Here is a 19,405-nt window from a genome sequence, read left to right as displayed (position 1 = left end):
TGAGCTGCCGCTGGCCGGGAGCTTGGCCCTGCTGCTCACCAGGCTGGCCTTGGTAGGTCCCAAGGTCCCCCAGGCCCAGGAAAGGGGCTGGACAGACAGGCCTGCAACCTCCCAGGGACTTTCCACTGCCTGGAGTCCTTTCGGCCTCCCAGCCAGGCAGCTCCTCAGGGACCCCTGTTGGCAATGCCTCGGCCTGTCTCTGACCCTCACAGATCCATGTTCATTTCCTGCTAATATCCGACATCCAGCACCCAAAGTGTCAAGCAGGTCTGCAGGGGCAGCTCAGGAATGGGGCTGGTTCGTATATGTCGCTGGGAGAACCCGGGTGAGGTCTCAAAGCCTGAACCACAGGAAGGTCCTTCCCTGACCAGAGCACCAGGGCTTGTCAGCCTCCACGTACCTCCTCCACATATTCCGGCCCCACCGGCTGCGCATCAGAGCAGCCCTGGGGAGCTTCCTCCGAGTCTCCTCGGGTGGGGGCTCCGGGACCCTCTGATTTGGGTGGGGTTGGTTTCTCCCACTGGGGTCTGCAGTCTGCTGCCTGCGGCTCAGGAGGCCCTGAGGGGACAAAACATGTCACTTGTAACCTGTTCCATGAGAAGGCACTGTGGCAGCAGACCACCAGGCGGCAGGGGGTGGACAGCCACCTAGACCCCGAGCTCTGCCATCCCCTTCCCTCCTCCCGATGTGGGGGTGGGGAATGGCCTGGGAGCAACCTCACCCTCCCTTTCATGCCAGGGTGTGACCCAGCCGAGAAAAGGTCAATTTCTTTCTTTCTTTCTTTTTTGAGATGGAGTCTTGCTCTGTCACCCAGGCACGATCTCGGCTCACTGCAACCTCCGCCTCCCGGGTTCAAGCAATTCTCCTGCCTCAGCCTTCTGAGTAGCTGGGACTATAGGTGTGCACCACCACGCCCGGCTAATTTCTTGTATTTTTAGTAGAGACAGGGTTTCCTGATGCTGGCCTCGAAGTCCTGACCTCATGATCCACCTGCCTCAGCCTCCCAGAGTGCTGGGATTACAGGGATGGGCCACTGCGCCCAGCCTATGAGGCCAATTTCAATCTGTCGGTGGAGAAGCGCTGGTTTTTAGGTGTTTGCTTGAGGAACCCACCGACAGCACAAAATCCACATCCCTTAGTTAATCGATGATCAAGTATCAGGTGGACCAAGACTTGCACTTAACCTGCCCCCGCTGGGCAAAATTACGGAGCCTCGGGGCAGACAAATGTCTCTGTTATCGGCATGACTTGATGGCTCCATCTTCAAAATCACGTGGCTATTCAAGAATCAAGGCTGCTGAGGCTAAAAACAGAGCGTCCCCCACCCCGGCCCGTGCACAGCACGGTGGTCCAGGGCTGTCTCTTACGCAGAGAGCTCCAGCTCCACCTCCACCGTTGATGGCTTTTCCGTCTACACGCTGGGGCTGGTGTCAACATCGACTTCACTGAGTTTCGGGCTGGGCACAGTGGCTCACGCCTCACGCCTCACGCCTGTAATCCCAGCGCTGTGGGAGGCTGAGGTGGGAGGATCACTTAAGCCTAGGGGTTTCAGACCAGCCTGAGAGACATAGCAAGACCCCATCTCTAAAAAAAAATACAAAAAGTAGTGGGGAGTGGTGGTGCACACTGCAGTCCCAGCTACTCAGGAGGCCGAGCTGGGAGGATCGCTTGGCCCAGGAGGCGGAGGCTGCAGTAGCACCACTGTACTCTGGACCAGGTGACAAGGCGACGCTGTCTCAAAAAACAAACAAAAACCCATGAAAAAGAGTTGTCGTGGAGGGAAAATGAAGCGACACACACAAAGCAGTGAGCAGGTGCCTGGCATTGAACCCTAGTTACCGCGGGTCAGCTCGGACAGCTGGGCTTTGCACGCAGGGCAGGTAGGGGCACAGGGGAGGGTGCAAGGATGCCACCTTCATTTCCTGGCACTCACATTACTCTGGTTCTGAGCCCAATTTGTTCACCGTGAGCCCTAGGGCGTGCAGGGGAGCACAGTGGAGGTGGCAGTTCAGGGAACCCTCAGAGTGTGGCGTGGGGGGGCTTCCAGAGAATCCCAGCACCCAGCAGCAGCCCAAATTCTACCAGAAGAGGCCAGGCACGGTGGCTCACGCCTGTAATCCCTGCACTGTGGGAGGCCGAGGCGGGCAGATCACCTGAGGTCAGGAGTTCGAGACCGTCCTGGCCAACATGGTGAAACCTCATCTCTACTAAAAACATAAAAATTAGCCCGGCGTGGTGGTACAGGCCTGTAGTCCCAGCTACTTGGGAGGCTGAGGCAGGAGAACTGCTTGAACCCAGGAGGCGGAGGTTGCAGTGAGCAGAGATGGCGCCACTGCACTCCGGCCTGGGCGACAGAGCAGTGAGACACCATCTCAAAAAGAAAAGACTAAAGGAAGAGATGGCATTACCATTTTACTGGTTCCGCCTGCTCTCTCTGGAATTGTCTCAAAGGATCTCCAAGGTTGAGGGTGGTGTGGGCCAGTGGGGGGCCATCCTGCCCTGCTGCAGTGAGGGAGTGACGGCACCAGCCCCTCGTCTCCGCCCCCGGAAGACATGAAATCTCTTTCGTGAAAATCGACTGGATGGTGACCGCTCAGGAAACTCTCACTAGGTGGCCAGGGCGCGTGTGGGTACGTGAACACGTGGGTAGACATGGCAGAGAATGCAGAGACACGTACCCTTGCATGAGGCCTTTGAGGCCACAGGTATCCTGGCCAGCGCTGGCCTGCTCGGGGCACACACACTGGGGCTGGTGAGGGGCATGGCCTTGGCTTCAGCCCTGGGGGGACTCTCCGTGGCCCCGGCAGGCTCGAGCGTGGGAATGGGCTTCCCCAGTTTGGCGTGCAGCTTGAAGACCTGAAAGAGACAGAGCTGGACCCTGTGTGAGGGCCACTCCAAGGCCTGATGGCCTTTTCCAAGAAGCAGGAAGGGCCTCCATGGGAGCGAAGCGGGAGTGAGTGTGGGTGGGCCGGTCCTGGGGACCCCACCTCCTCTCTGGCTCCGACTCTCTGGATCTCACCCCCTCCAGAAGGCCCTTCCACGTGCTTGTGACTCCTCTAGCGCTGTGATACCCTCACCGGCTCACATGGACGCTCTTCCCCCTCCTGCACCTTGTGGGCTTCGAGGTGGGGACGTGTCTCTGCCTCCCAAGCCCCAGGCTAGTGCCCCTGACAGCCCGGGACTCAGCGTGTGTGGGTGGACTGTGAGTGTGCACACGTCCCTGGATGCACGCCCACGTTCTGCACGCACATGTGCACGTGATCACATCCGCATTCTGGCCGTGCCCCATTCTCGGCACCTCTGGGTGCAAGGCACAAAGGTTCCACGTGCACAGGGTCGCTGTGTGTGTGCTGGGGACCGTCTCCCACACACTTGCCAGCTCTGAGTGTGAGACGCACTGCACAGACTTCCCTGCACCAAACCCACAGTGGGCTCAGGGCCTCCCTGACCCCCAGGCCAAGCCCTAACCTGCGGGGGGGTGACACCTGCGGCTCCGCCCCACCCGGCCCCTAGCTCTCCCGCCCCCAGGCCAGTGAGTCTCCCTCCCCTGTCTCTCCCACCGCCTCCTTCCCTCCTCCATGCCTCCCTGCCCATTCCTCTTTCCCCTGAGGGTTCACACAGGCCCTCAGCAGGCTGTCCTGAGCTGAGCAAGAGAATGAGGCCGTGGATGAGCCTCTGGGCAGCTGGGGGAGATGAGCCAGGTCCCCAGCCAGGCCTCCCAGGGCGGCCCAGCGTGACTGACAGCAGAGGCTGCAGCACAAGCCGGTTGCCCCCTCCCTGCCCTCAGGTGGGGGGGACTCCATCCCCTCTTCCCCAGAACATGACGTAACCCAGGCCTTTTTTCTTGAGATGGAGCTTTGCTCTGTCACCCGGGCTGGAGTGCAGTGGCAAGATCTCAGCTCACTGCAACCTCCACCTCCCAGGTTCAAGCAATTCTCCCGCCTCAGCCTTCCTAGTAGCTGGGATTACAGGCGCACGCCCCCACGCCCGGCTAATTTTTGTATTTTTAGCAGAGACGGGGTTTTGCCATGTTGGCCAGGCTGGCCTCGGACTCCTGATCTCACGTGATCCATCTGCCTCGGCCTCCCAAAGCGCTGGGATGACAGGTGTGAGCCCTTGTGCCCAGCCTTACCCGGGCCTTTTTAAGGCCACAGGGAAACAGTGATACTACAGCAGGCGGTGTGGAAAGCAAGACCCCAACGGGGGCGCGGCGTGTGCTCTCATGGCACGCAGTGCAAGCCCTGTCGCCGCGCCTGAATGCCAACACTTTCTTGGAAGTGCGGGTCTGAGGGTCTCGGCCACTTCCTGCTTTTGTGCAATGAGCAGGAGCAACTTTTACAAGTGGACAGGAGTCCAGGCGCGTAATCCCAGCACTGTGGGAGGCCGAGGCGGGCGGATCACGTGAGCTCAAGAGTTCCAGACCAGCCTGGCCAACATGGCGAAACCCCGTTTCTACTAAAAACACAAAAGTTAGCCAGGCTTGGTGGCGGGCGCCTGTAGTCCCAGCTACTCAGGAGACTGAGGCAGGAGAATTGCTTGAACCCGGGAGGTGGAGGTTGCAGTGGGCCGAGATTGTGCCCCTGCACTCCAGCCTGGTGGACAGAGTGAGGCTCTGTCTCAAAAAGGAATAGTAAATGAAAAATAAAACAATGTAACTGGGCCAGGTGCGGTGGCTCACACCTGTAATCCCAGCACTGTGGGAGGCCGAGGCAGGCAGATCATGTGAGCTCAAGAGTTCAAGACCAGCCTGGCTAACATGGCCAAACCCTGTCTCTACTAAAAATACAAAAATTAGCCAGGCTTGGTGGCGGGCGCCTGTAATCCCAGCTACTGGGGAGGCTGAGGCAGGAGAATCGCTTGAACCTGGAAGGCAGCTGTTGCAGTGAGCCGGGATAGTGCCCCTGCACCCAGCCCGGGAGACAGTGCGAGACTCCACCTCTAAATAAATGAATGAACGAATGAATGAAATAACAGGAAAGCAGTCTGGCCCCTCGGAGATAAGGAGGCATGGCCCTGGGCAGCCGGCCCTGGGGTGCGCTCCACTTGGGGAGGCTTTTCTGGGCCCCCTCTTATCTCCCCTGGTGCCTCTCTGGGTCCCAAGTGCTGACCTTGGCTTCCTCCCCAGGGGCAGGGGAGCCTGGGCCGGGGCAGGGGAGCCTGGGCCGGGGCAGGGCGTACCTTCTGGTGCTTGGCTCCCCGGTTGTGGGCTGCGTAGGCGTCTGCCCTGGTGCAGGACACGGAGCACAGGTCACAGTGGAGCTGCGCCTGCACCCCCTGCGGGCTGCCGTTGGGCTGCACGCCTGTCTTCTGGGCCACCTCCTTCTTTCTGTGCTTCTGCCCTCCCAGATGCTCCCGGTAGGTCTGCAGCAAGGGGTGAGAGGTGGCCTAAGAGGGGGTCTGCACACTGGGGGCTGCCCATCCCCCTGTAGCCCCCGGCTCAGCACAGGAACTTGGCGGGTAGCACAGGCCTGCTGTCCCCATTCCGCCATTGCCTGATGCCAGGGAAGTTCAAGTGTCCCATTATTTTTCTAATTATTATTATTTTTTTTTGAGATGGAGTCTCGCTCTGTTGCCCAGGCTGGAATGCAATGGCGTGATCTCAGCTCGCTGCAACCTCCCGCCCCCCAGTTCAAGTGATTCTCCCACCTCAGCCTCCTGAGTAGCTGGGATTATAAGTACCCACCACCATGCCCGGCTAATTTTTGTATTTTCAGTAGAGATGGGGTTTCACCATCTTGACCAGGATGATCTTGAACTGCCAACTTCATGATCCACCCACCTCGGCTCCAAAAGTGCTGGGATTAAACAGGCATGAGCCACGGTGCCCAGCATAATTTTAGTAGAGACAGGGTTTCACCATGTGGACCAAACTGGTCTTGAACTCCTGACTTCAAGTGTCTGCCCCCTTCAGCCTCCCAAAGTGCTGGATTACAGGAGCACCCCATCACACCGTATCTTCTTACAATAGACTTCTCAATTTTTTTTTGAGAGAGAGGGTCTCGCTCTGTCACCCAGGTTGGAGTGCAGTGATCTCAGCTCACTGCAACCTCAGGAGTTCGAGACCAGCCTGGCCAAGATGGTGAAACCCCATCTCTACTAAAAATATAAAAATTAGCCAGGCATGGTATGGGGCGCCTGTGATCCCAGCTACTCAGGAGGCTGAGACCAAGAATTGTTTGAACCTGGGAGGCAGAGGCCGCAGTGAGCCGAGATGGTGCCACTGCACTCCAGCCTGGGTGACAGAGCGCGACTCTGTCTCAAAAAAAAAAAAAAAAAAAATTAGCTGGGCGTGGTGGCCTGCGCCTGTAGTCCCAGCTACCTGGGAAGCCTCCTGGGTTCAAGCAAGTCTCCTGCCTCAGCCTCCCCAGTAGCTGGGACTGCACGTGCCCACCACCATGCCTGGCTAATTCCAGTGTTCCTTTATGAAGCCCACGTTAACAAACCCACAGGCTCAGACTGGTAGACATAAGGCTTCTTCCTTCTTCTGGAATTCCAGGAGTGCCTTAAGAAAGCATGCTCCATGCATCACATGCTCCTGCTGTACACAGAAAATTCTGGCTTTTCAGAATTCAACCTTGGAAACCAAGCAAGGGCACCTGCTGCCCCAAGCATGGTCATGTACACTTCCTTCTTAGAAAACTGCTAACAGACAGCCAGGCATGGTGGCTCACGCCTGGAATCCCAGCACTTTGGGAGGCTGAGATGGGCGGATGACAAGGTCAAGAGTTCGAGATCAGCTTGGCCAACATGGTGAAACCCCGCCTCTACTAAAAACAGAAAAAAATAGCTGGGCATGGTGGTGTGCGCCTGTAGTCCCAGCTACTCGGGAGGCCGAGGTGGGAGAATCGCTCGAACCCAGGAGGCGGAGGTTGCAGTGAGCCGAAACCATGCCACTGCCCTCCAGCCTGGGTGGTAGAATGAGACTCCGTTTAAAAAAACAAAAAAGAAAAAAGAAAAGAAAACTGATAATAGACACAGGGGCTCCGCCCAGGGGAAGCTACCGTGAGTCACAGGCCCACGCATCCGGTACAACCAGGCCCAAAATATCTGATTGTGTTTGGGGAAGCGACAGCCAAGCCCTTAGGTAGAATCCCGGTGTGCTTCTTAAAATCCTGAAACACAGCCAGCCACGCACAAGACGTAGCAGGTGGGCCACGAAACCAACACGCCCTGACCATGCCAAGAGGGAACGTTCTGCAGACTGAAAATTACCCCTGAAAATGCTGGGGCACACCGGGCACTGCCCCCTCACCTGCGGGCTACCGGCTTAGTGCACTGCAACTCGGTGACATCGTCTGGTTTTACAGAGGAAAACAAGGAGGTGGGAGAGGTACGCATTTTACTGTATGTGTGCTCTCTGGAACTCAGGAATCTGTTTGGTTGTCTGGGACAGAGTCTCACTCTGTCTCCCAGGCTGGACTGCAGTGGTGTGATCTCGGCTCACTGCAACCTCCGCCTTCTGGGTTCAAGTGATTCTCCTGCCTCTGCCTCCCGCATAGCTGCGATTACAGGCACCCGCCACCATGCCTGGCTAATTTTTGTATTTTTAGTAGAGACGGGGTTTCACCGTGTTGGCCAGGCTGGTGTCGAACTCCTGACCTCAGGTGATCCTCCCGCCTCAGACTCCCAAAGTGCTGACCACTGTGCCTGGCCTGGAGCTTAGCAATCTTGAACCTCATAAATATATTACCAATGCAACAGAGTAAACACACATGCCTGTACACACATGGTAACTCGGAAAAAGAGAGACTGCCTATGGAACAGAGAAGTCTCTGGAAGAATACACACCAAGATGCTACCATTAATTCATTTCAGGGTGGTGGGATTATAGGTAGGTTTTTGTTTTGTAAGACAAAGGGTCTCGCCCTGTCGCCCAGGCTGGGGTGCAGTAGTGTGATCGTGGCTCACTGCAGCCTCCGACTCCTGGGCTCAAATGATCCTCCCACCTCAGCCTTCAAAGTGGCCAGGACTATAGGTGCACACCACCATGCCCAACTAATTTTTAAATTTTTTTAGACATAGGGTTTCACCCATGATGCCCAGGCTGGTCTTGAACTCCTAGGCTCCAGCGGTGACCACTGGCGGCAGCCTCCCGCGGTGCTGGGATTGCAGGCATGAGCCAGCGTGCCTGGCCAATAGGCTGTCTGTGTGCTTTTTGGGTATACTGTAGTAATTAGCCATATGGGTTTCAGCATATCTTGGTCTGATTTCTGCCCGGGTCATTAAAACTTACTCTGATTTCCTCAAAATACTGACTGTTTCTGAGCCTCCGGATTGTATCTGCCACACAGAGAGGGTAGCCGTAGGACAGCTATCAGGATTAAATAACCCACGTGGGCCGGGTGTGGGGACTCAGCCTGTCATCCTGGCACTATGGGAGGCGGAGGCAGGATGATCCCTTAAGCTTAGGAGTTTGAGACCAGTCTGGGCAACACAGTAAGACCCTGTACAGGTATTGATCGACTTACCACCTATGCAACTTACGACCATTCGACTTTATGACCACAATCGCTAGCCACGACTGCTCCACATCTAGCAGCGCAAACGTTGCCCAGCTGGGCGTACGACAGTGCGGACCAGCTTCCGGCAGCACTACCATCTCCGTGTGCACCATTTCAACTATACATATAGCCCACTCAACTTACGACCAAATCGTGTTACGACCGGTCCTGACCGTGGTCGTAAGTCGAGCACTAGCTACAAAAAATGAGAAAAAAACAGCCGGGCATGGTGGTGTGCACCTGTAATCCCAGCTACTCAGGAGGCTGGGGTGGGAGGATCGCTTGAACCCAGGAGTTCAAGACCAGCCTGAACAACATAGCAAGACCCTATCTCTACCAAAAATAAAAAAAATTATCTGGGCATGGTGGTTTGCATCTGTCTCAGAGCTACTTGGGAGGCTGAGGTGGGAGGATCACTTGAACCCAGGAGGTGGAGGTTGCAGTGAGCTGTGATGGCACCACTCCACTCCAGCCTGGGCAACAGAGCGGGACCCTGTCTCTAACAAAAACCCCAGACTTCTCTCTGAGCACTCTGCAAAGAATGCCACGGTCTCTCCCAGCATGAAATGCAGTGGAGAGCTTCGGGGAGGTCCTGAGGCAGGGAGAGGGGGATCTGGGGCGGGAGAGTTCCCTGAGCCTTCCCACACCTCTCCAGAGTCTGCGATTGCCGACTCCGTGTCTCTCCATGGTCCAGAGCGTTCTTTCAGGGTATTAAAAACGCAAGGAGATCGGGGTGTGTGTTTTGCAAACACGGCACTCTAGGGTTTAGTTATCTTTCTAGGAAATGAGCCCACGATCTCAGCTGGGTGATTTGCACGTTTACAATCTCAAGCTCGTGCATTTGGTAAGGAGTCCTTCACGTGTGCCCCAAACGAGCACTGCCACAAACAAGCACATGGGCACACATATGCACGTGTACACACGTACATATGCATGCATGCACATATACACATCTACACATGCATGCACACACATGCATACACGTACACACATATATGCATGCACACATATACACATGCATACACACACATGCATGCAAGATGCACACACACACATGCATATGTATGCACATATATACATATACACATGCATGTACACACGCACATGTGTAAACACACATATATGCATGTGCACATACATGCACGCACATATACATATACACATATGCAGGCATGCACGTACACACATATGCACACATGCATGCACACATGTATACTCATACATGTACACATGTACATGCATATGCACACATGCATGCACACACATGCACATGTGTACACACATGCATACACACATGCACACATATGCATATACACATGCACTCGCTTGCACACATGCACACACATGCTAGCACACATGCACACATGCAAATGCACACATGCACTCTCACTTGCACACACACATGCACACATGCATGCTTGCACACACAGGCACACATATAAACACATACATATGCACTCTCATTTGTACATGAGTGCTTGCACACACATGAACACACACAAGCGCTTGCACACACACACACACACACACACACACATACACCATGCATGTTTAACACCAGACCTTCCTTAGCAGGTGGCAACCCTGACCCCCAGTGCCCACATTCGGGTTCAGACATGAGAGACGGAGAGGTCTCCAGCCCTGCCCAGGCGGTGGGGCAGCTGACCTGGGAGCCTGCGCAGCTGATCTTGCAGATGTCGCAGTAGTGAAGCTGGAGCTGCCTGGGCCCTGCCTTGGGTGTTGGCAGCTTGCTGGGAAGTGGTGGCTTTGGGGCAGCTCTGGGGCTGCTTCCTGAGCCCACAGGCGTGGGCAGCAGGAGCAACTGCTGTGGGGTTCCCGGGGGAGACGCAGGCTGCGCTGTGGTGGAGTACACCGAGGCGTCACAGCTTGGGCAGCTTGGTCCTAAGGGGCAGACAGAACAATCAGTGAAGAGGGGAGATGCTGATCCCACCACCGAAGGTGATGCGGGGGCGACAGGCACGCTGGTCTTACCCGTGTAGGGGGTGCAGGTGGCATCGTAGGAGGGCAGGGGGTAGGAGGTCACGATGGATGCCGAGGCCTCGGGCTGGATGCCTGTCTCCGTGGGGCAGGTGTAGCCTGAGGATAAGGCGCTCGCTGGCTGCCCAGCCTCCACCATGGGCGCCTGTCGTGGGGGCTGAGCGTGGCTGTGACTGCCGTGGGGGCCGGGCTGCCCGCAGGCCTCTTGGGTCCCTAGGGGACAGGCACAGGTCCTCTGCAGAGCCAGCCCCCAACCCCACCTGCAGATGGGCCCTGGGCTCAGCTGGCTGGAGCACAATAGATACTCAAGCCGGGACCAGAGGCCGGAGCCTTGGGCCAGGTCCCGGCAGCAACTGGCAGGTGACCTTGTGCCCACCTCTCCTTTCCAGAGTCTGTCTTCTCCCTCCTGCTATCGGGGAGGAGGGCTGTGGGCACCCTGGACAAGCTCCTGCGTGTCTTCATCTGGGACACAGAGCTCACTGCCTGCCACCCCGGGAAAGCTGCCTTGAAAAAAATGTTTGCTGCATTTTCGGTTCTCGCTCTCCCACAGTCAGGCCGACCCCTGGCAGAGCCCCCGGGCGTATCTGAGCAGCCAGCCCTGATGCTCCCTGCCAACCTACCACGTTAGATTTGGTTTGGTTTGGTTTTGTTGACAGGCTCTCGCTCTGCTGCCCAGGCTGGAGTGCAGCGGTGTGATCACAGCTCAGCCACCTCCTGGGCTCAGGCGAACCTCCTCCTACCTCAGCCTCCTGAGTAGCCACGATTATAGGTGCATACCACCAGACCTGGCTCATTTTTTTTTTTTTTTGCATTTTTTATAGAGATAGGGTCTTACTGCGTTGCCCAGGCTGGTCCCGAACTCCTAGGCTCAAGCCATCCTCCCGCCTCAGCCTCCCAAAGTGTGGGATTACAGGCGTCAGCCACCGTGCCCAGCCTCTAGGATGGTTAAGATGTAACTTTCACCAGGCGAGCTGGCTCACGCCTGTATTCCCAGCACTTTGGGAGGCTGAGGCGGGAGATCACCTGAGGTCAGGAGTTTGAGATCAGCTTGGCCAACATGGTGAAACCCTGTCTCTACTAAAAATACAAAAATTAGCTGGGTGTGGTGGTGCTTGCCTGTAATCCCAGCTACTCGGGAGGCTGAGGCAGGAGAATTGCTTGGTCCTGGGAGGCGGAGGTTGCAGTGAGTTAAGACTGCGCCACTGCACTCCAGCTTCGGCGACAGAGCAAGGCTCCATCTCAAAAAAAAAAAAAAAAAAAAAAAAAAAAAAAAAGATGTACTTTCATGAGGTTTTCCTGTGCTGTGAGCAATGTCTCCTTGCCCCAGCCCCACCCTGCAGATGGCTCACCTGGCTTGCAGGAGGCTGCAGCTGTCGTGCGCCCAGGATGGGGAGCAGGAGGCTGGAAGTATGGCCTTTCCTCGTAGCTCCTGGAAGCCGCGGACTGTTGGTAGCTGTAATTGTCCTGTGGGCGGGTTGTCACAGGAGACAGACAGAGAGCGGTGAGAGCAGCTCAGATGCCAGGTGCGACCCGCCCTGGCTACACTGACTCTACACGATGGATCCCAAGCATCTGCCCAGGACCAGGCCCTGGCTCTGGCTCGGGGGCAGGGGGCAGGGGGCAGGGGGCAGGGTGTGTGGCTGACACAGCAGCTCTTATGGAGCCAACACTCATTTCCAAGAGTCTGACTGCGATTTACAAGAGGGCGCTGGGTGTGGTAGGAGACGGTGGGCCTGCAGGGAGAAGCCCCTGAGGCCTTGGCGAGGAAACGGAGATGGGAGGAAGAGGGTGGGGTCAGGTGGGTGTTTAGCTTGGGTGGCCTCTGGTGCCAGTGGCCCACACAATCTGGGGATGAGGCGTGGCTGGCAGGGCTGTGAGTTGGAGCATGGTCACGGGGGACTTTTTTGCGACACCAAGTGGGAACACCGAGGCTGGGTCTGCAGCCCTGAGTACCTCCACTGGGAAAGGGGGTGTTCAGCACCAGGTGTGCCCCACACACCACAGACTCCCCCTTAGAACGGCAGGAACCCGGAGCGTGGGGAAGGCGGGGGGAGTCCTGGTCTCTCTGGGGCCAGGTGGCTGAGGCCAGCTGCCGTGGCCAGGGAGGGGTCCTCCAACCCAGCAGACCCTCCTCTCCTTCAGAGTCACTGCTGAGGCTGGGACAAAGCCCTAGGTGCCATCACCGTCCCCACAGTCCCGATGTGGAGGCACGCATGGGAGAGCAGCGGGCTGTTTCGGGAGCTACTGTCCTGATGTCTCCCCACCGCAGGCACATGATCCCAGCAGACGCATCCCGAAGGAAGGAGCATGGTCAAGAGGCCTGGGAGAAGGAGTTGCTGCGGGGAGCCCACCGCTCTCACCCACGCCAGGCTACCACGTTTCCCGGCAACGCTAGTCAAAGAAAGGACCGGGTACCTGGCAGGGCGCCACAGTGATGGCCGCAGGGATGGGCTCCTGGGGTTGGCTGTGGTAGGGGAAGTCCTGGCTGGAGTGGGGCTGGTGCCCGCTGTACCCCGCCAGAGCAGCTGGGGCAAAGGCGGGGTTTGCGGCTGGGCGCATGCCGGGAGTGGGCTGTGCAGTGTAACTGGCCCCCACGGTGGGCAGGGGAAGGGTCAGAGGCTGAGCGCTAGAACCACAAACACACACAAAAGCCCCACGGGGTTACAGCGAGTTCTCAGGTGCACTGAGTTGACGGTGTCAATGTTGGCCGCCACTGGACCTGAGCTGCCCTGCTTCCTGGAGACGCTCCGAGGAGCCCGGGCACGGTCGGAAGCACTTTCCCCAAATTAACACCATCTCACGGCAACGCTGTACTAATGCTGGGACCATCATTGTACCCAGTTTACAGACGAGGAAACTGAGGCACTGTCAGTGGCAAAGGTGGGACTCAAATCCATCTGCGTTCTGCTTCACAGATGATCTCCTTGTGTGGCCAGGCTTCTTCTCCACATCAGGGCGTTTCAAAGAAAACTAAACTTTAACGGTACAGTGTCCGGCCAGGTGTGGTGGCTCACACCTGTAATCCCAGCACCTTGGGAGGCTGAGGCGGGAGGATCGCTTGAGTTCGGGAGTTTGAGACCAGCTTGGGCAACATAGTGAGAACTTGTCTCTACTAAAATTTAAAAAAAAAAAAAAAATTAGCGAGTGTGATGGGGCACAACCTGTAGTGCCGGCTGCTCAGGAGGCTGAGGTGGGAGGATGGCTTGAGCCCAGGAAGTAGAGGCTGCAGTGAGCTGTGACCTCACCAGTGCACTCCAGCCTGAGCCACAGAGTAAGACTCTGTCTCAAAAGGAACAAAACAAAAAACGATACAGCTGCCCCTCGGTATCTGGAAGGGATGAGTTCCAGGACCCCCTCAGATCCCGAAATCCATGGAGGCTCAAGTCTCTGACAGAAACGGCACGGCGTCTGCACATAACCTAAATGTACCATCCCTCATACTGCCGATCACCTCTGGGTTACCTGTCCTACCTCATACAATGTCAGCACGGTGTCAACAGCTGTTATATCGCATCGTTTAGGGAATAATGAGAAGGAAAAAGCCCATACGTGTTCAGTACAGATGCATTCTTTTTCCAAATATCTTCCGTCATTGGTTCACTCCATGGAAGCAGTGCCCATGAATACGGAGGGCCAACTGTATTTTCTCTTAAAATAAGTCTTTTTTAGCCAGGCGTGGTGGCTCACGCCTGTAATCCCAGCACTTTGGGAGGCCGAGGCGGGTGGATCACGAGGTCAAGAGATAAAGACCATCCTGGTCAACATGGTGAAACCCCGTCTCTACTAAAAATACAAAAAATTAGCTGGGCGTGGTGGCACATGCCTGTAATCCCAGCTACTCAGGAGGCTGAGGCAGGAGAATTGCCTGAACCCAGGAGGCGGAGGTTGCGGTGAGCTGACATCGCACCATTGCACTCCAGCCTGGGTAACAAGAGCAAAACTCCATCTCAAAAAAAAAGTCTTTTTTGAGACAGGGTCTCACTCTGTCTCCCAGGCTGAGGGATACGATCACAGCTCACTGCAGCCTCAACTCCCTGAGCTCAGGCAATCCTCCTGCCTCAGCCTCTGAGTAGCTGGGAGCACAAGGGTGCAATCATGCCCAGCTAATTTTAAAAAATAATTTGGCAGAGGTGGGGTCTCACTATGCTGCCCAGGCTCTGACTGTATTTTTTTTTTAACACAACAAGTCAGTCCACCTGATTATTAAGATAATTACTTTAGTTAGCACTAAAGTAAAAACTCTTCCCTAAAAAGAATGAATCTGTGTTGGGTTTGCGCGGTGCTGAGGCCCTTGTCCACGTGGCCACATTCACTCTTCAGAGGTGTGGTACCACCGCTAACCACGGTCTAGACGAGAAAACCTCCAAGGAGGAGGGGGGCTCACATCAAGTGCAGGGGCGGGTTCAGACCCAGATCTTTATGACCCCAGCGTCCCGTGCTCGGCTAAATATCAGCCACCCAGTAGACAGTTCTGGAGTCGAAAAGCCCATTTGGCTGGGCGTGGCTCACGCCTGTAATCCCAGCACTTTGGGAGGCCGAGGTGGACGGATCACAAGGTCAAGAGATCAAGACCATCCTGGCCAACATGGTGAAACCCTGTCTCTACTAAAAACACAAAAATTAGCCAGGCGTGGTGGCACGCTCCTGTGATCCCAGCTACTCGGGAGGCTGAGGTGGAAGAGTCGCTTGAACCCAGGAGGCGGAGGTTGCAGTGAGTCGAGATTGCGCCACTGCACTGCAGCCTGGCGACAGAGCAAGACTCTGTCTCAAAAATAAATAAATAAATAAATAAAAGCCCATTTGCCAGGGAGAAGTAGCAGTAAAGATTACAGCCCAATACCACTATGGATATATATTAAAAAGTGAACCTCCTACCCCATAGGGAAGGAGCAAGTTGTGAGGGTCATTTTGGGGAAAATGGATTAGAAGGCAGAGACTCCACACCACCCAGCCACCAACTGGGCCCTGCTGTCGACCCCTGCCAGCCAGGTGAGTCATCCAGAGGGTCTGGGCCAGGGACAAGGAGACATTTTCTGCGGCACAGGAAAATCTCATGAGATACACCTTTTTTTATTTTTTGAGTCAGAGCCTGACTCTGTCACCCAGGCTGGAATGCAGTGGCATGATCTCGGCTAACTACAACCTCTGTCTCCTGGGTTCAAGCATTCATTCCTCTGGAATTTTCACACACTTATCCTGAGCCACAAGCTACACATTCATGAACACCATGACTGTAAACACTCGATGGACACTGTAACACTCGGTGAACATCGTGACTGTGACACTCAATGAACACTGTGACTGTGACACTCGGACACCGTGACTGTGACACTAGATGGACACTGTGACTGTGATACTTGATGGAAACTGTTGACACTTGACAAACACTGTAACTATGGACACACTATGAACACCGTGACTGTGAAACTCGACAAGCACCATGATTGACACTCGACAGACACTGTAACTATGGACACTTGATGAACACCATGATTGTGACACTCAGTGAACACCATGACTATAGACACTCAGAGAACACCGTGACTGTGAAACTCGAACACCGTGACTGTGACACTCGGTGAACACCGTGACTGTGACACTCGGTGAACACCATGACTGTGAAACTCAGTGAACACCATGGCTGTGAAACTCAGTGAACACCATGACTATAGACACTCAGTGAACACCATGACCACACTCAGTGAACACTGTTACTGTGAAACTCAATGAATGCTATGACTGTGAAACTCAGTGAACACCATGACTATAGACAATAGATGAACACTGTGACTGTGAAACTCGGTGAACACCGTGACTATAGACACTCAGAGAACACCGTGACTGTGACACTCGTTGAACACCATGACTGTGACACTAGATGAACATCATGACTGTGACACTCAGTAAACGTCATGACTGTGACACTCAGTGAACACCATGACTGTGAAACTTGGTGAATACCGTGACTGTGACACTTGGTAAACATCATAACTGTGAAATTCAGTGAACACCATGACTATAGACACTAGATGAACACCGTGACTGTGACACTCAGTAAACATCGTGACTGTGACACTTGATGAACACCATGACTGTGAAACTCAGTGAACACCATGACTATAGACACTCGGTGAACACTGTGACTGTGACACTCAGTAAACATCATGACTGTGGCACTCGGTGAACACCATGACTGTGACACTCGGTGAACACCATGACTGTGACACTCGGTGAACACTGTGTGACACTCGAACACTGTGACACTCAGTGAACACCATGACTATAGACACTCAGAGAACACCGTGACTGTGACACTCAGTAAACATCGTGACTGTGGCACTCGGTGAACACCATGACTGTGACACTCGCTGAACACCATGACTGTGACACTCGATGGACACCGTGACTGTGACACTTGACAAACACTGTGTGACACTCGAACACTGTGACACTCAATGAACACCATGACTGTGACACTCGATGAAAACCATGACTATGGACACTCAAACACTACGACTACAGACACCCAACGAACACTATGACTGTGGCAGTACTCCTGTCCCCACATCCCCATAAGTGGCTGTGAAAAATCCAGAACAACAGGCAGTGCTATCCAGGCTGCACTGAGCACCGATGGATGGGCCAAAGTGAGCACGTGTGGAGGGTTCGATGCAGGAGCTGGGGCACAGCAGAGCCTGGCCGCGGCCGCACAGCCCTTGCTGCACACCACCTAGCCCCTCCCCCTCCTCCCTCCCCACCAGCATCTGTGTCCTCCTGGCAGCCACAGAGGGGTCCTCCCAAAGTACAGCCCTAACCATGCCATCTCCTGCTCCAACCCCCTCTCCCCTTGTCTAGGGCTCCCCTCCCTGCTGCCTGCGGGTGGCTACTTCAGTGACACCCTGAACGAGCCTCCCGGAGCCCCTGTGGCCTGACACTTGTCCCCCTCTGTCTCCTGGTCCTGCTTTCTTTTGCTTCCTGGCACCGCCCAGGATCCACTGTGCATCTCTTCACCAGCCGTCTCCTCCCCGACACCTCTGAATGCAGGACAGCCGCATGAGCCCAGTTGTCGCCTGGGGCTGTGGCGTGTGGCACACAGCAAGGGCTCCGCTCACATTTAGTGAGGGCAGATGCTTTGCTGGGGAGGAGTCCATCAGCCACCTCAGCCTGTTTCTCCAGATTCTCCTGAAGGACCAGAAATAGGGAGCTCTACAGAAGGATGGAAATGTCCCCTGGGACCACACACGCTCTGATCTGCACCATCGTGGGATGCTTTCATCTCTCCCAGGAAAAGCAGAAGTGCCCCACCCGTTAGGAAGAAACATTTAGATTCCACACAAAGCCCATTGTGAGATTTGTGTTTCACTTCTGGAAGTCTCAGAGACTTTATTGGCCAAAATGTTGATCAAGAAACGGGTCCAGGCTACATACGTGGCTCATGCCTGTCATCCCAGCACTTTGGGAGGCCGAGGCAAGAGGATTACCCAAGGTCACGAGTTCGAGACCAGCCCAGCCAACATGGTGAAACCTCGTCTCTACTAAAAATACAAAAATTAGCTTAGGGCGGTGGTGGGCGACTGTAGTCCCAGCTACTTGGGAGGTTGAGGCACAAGAATTGCTTGAACCCGCGAGGCAGAGGCTGCAGTGAGCTGAGATTGCACCACTGCACTCCAGCCCAACAGAGCGGGACTCCATCTCAAAAAAAAGAAGTGATCAGTAGCTCTCTTTATTTGAGATGGAGTCTCACTCTGTCACCTAGGCTGGAGTGCAGTGGCACAATCTCGGCTCACTGCAACCTCCGCCTCCTGGGTTCAAGCGATTCTCCTGCCTCAGCCTCCCGAGTAGCTGAGACTACAGGCGCATGCCACCACGCCTGGCTAATTTTTTGTATTTTAGTAGAGATGAGGTTTCACCATGTTGGCCAGGCTGCTCTTGAGCTCCTGACCTTGTGATCTACCCACCTCAGCCTCCCAAAATGCTGGGATTACAGACGTGAGCCACCACGCCCGGCTCTTTTATTTTTTGTAGAGATGGAGTCTTGCTACCTTGCCCAGGCTGGTCTTAAACTCATGAGTTCAAGTGATCTGCCCGCCTCGGCTTCCCAAAGCACAGGAATTACAGGCATGAGCCACTACGCCCAGCCAGAGCAACTCTACCACAGCAGCTAGAGACCCTGAGCATCAGAATTGCAAATTGATGTTTGGAAAATGTTAAACAGCATGCAATTCAATTTTTTTTTTTTTTTTTTTTTTTTTTTTTTGAGATGGAGTTTCGCTCGTTACCCAGGCTGGAGTGCAATGGCGTGATCTCGGCTCACCGCAACCTCCGTCTCCTGGGTTCAGGCAATTCTCCTGCCTCAGCCTCCTGAGTAGCTGGGATTACAGGCACGTGCCACCATGCCCAGCTGATTTTTTGTATTTTTAGTAGAGACGGGGTTTCACCATGTTGGTCAGGATGGTCTCGATCTCTTGACCTCGTGATCCACCCGCCTCGGCCTCCCAAAGTGCTGGGCTTACAGGCTTGAGCCACCGCGCCCGGCCTTGCAATTCAATATTTAAAGCAAAGAAACCCTGTAGCTTTATATAATTTTGATGTAAAAACTTGAGTCACTGCATTATTGTTTCTGTTTTCTCTGAAAAAATAACAGCGTTATTGAGATATAATTCATTTCCCATAGAATTCAGCCATTAAAAGTATAAAACGTAGTGGTTTTTGGTATATTCACAGAGGTGTACAATCATCGCTATAATTCATTTCAGAACACGTTTTTTGTTTTTTTTTTTTGAGACGGAGTTTCACGCTTGTCACCCAGCCTGGAGTGCAATGGTGCTTGAACCTGGAGGTGGAGGTTGCACTGGGCCAAGATGTGACACTGTACTCCAGCCTGGGTGACAGAGTGAGACTATCTC

General features: G+C 54.7%; 1 protein-coding gene across 1 annotated transcript; it reads right to left on the bottom strand.

The window, feature by feature from the left end:
• Positions 1 to 2,576: 2,576 nt before the first annotated feature.
• LOC116532892 (zinc finger RNA-binding protein 2-like) lies at positions 2,577 to 13,058 on the bottom strand. The gene is made up of 6 exons (XM_032252494.1): positions 12,915 to 13,058; positions 11,849 to 11,963; positions 10,494 to 10,712; positions 10,168 to 10,403; positions 5,179 to 5,361; positions 2,577 to 2,856 (listed from the first exon to the last, which is right to left on the bottom strand). The coding sequence occupies exons 1-6, from the start codon at positions 13,056 to 13,058 to the stop codon at positions 2,608 to 2,610; spliced, it is 1,146 nt and encodes a 381-aa protein (XP_032108385.1). The 3' UTR covers positions 2,577 to 2,607.
• Between the last annotated feature and the right edge of the window lie 6,347 nt (positions 13,059 to 19,405).

This window comes from Sapajus apella, unplaced genomic scaffold (assembly GCF_009761245.1).
Source record: "Sapajus apella isolate SASKATOON/1434 unplaced genomic scaffold, GSC_monkey_1.0 scaffold77, whole genome shotgun sequence".
NCBI classification, from domain to species: Eukaryota; Metazoa; Chordata; class Mammalia; order Primates; family Cebidae; genus Sapajus; species Sapajus apella.
This window is presented reverse-complemented; position numbering and strand designations above follow the sequence as displayed.

What these genes read in the sequence shown, in the direction of transcription:
- LOC116532892 (XM_032252494.1), bottom strand. Translation starts at nt 13,058, where the DNA reads ATGCGCCCAGCCGCAAACCCCGCCTTTGCCCCAGCTGCTCTGGCGGGG. An exon ending in TCAGCTGCGCAGGCTCCCAG is followed by an intron (nt 5,362 to 10,167) that starts GTCAGCTGCCCC and finishes CCCTTGCTGCAG; the next exon opens with ACCTACCGGGAGCATCTGGG. An exon ending in GGGGAGCCAAGCACCAGAAG is followed by an intron (nt 2,857 to 5,178) that starts GTACGCCCTGCC and finishes TGTCTCTTTCAG; the next exon opens with GTCTTCAAGCTGCACGCCAA.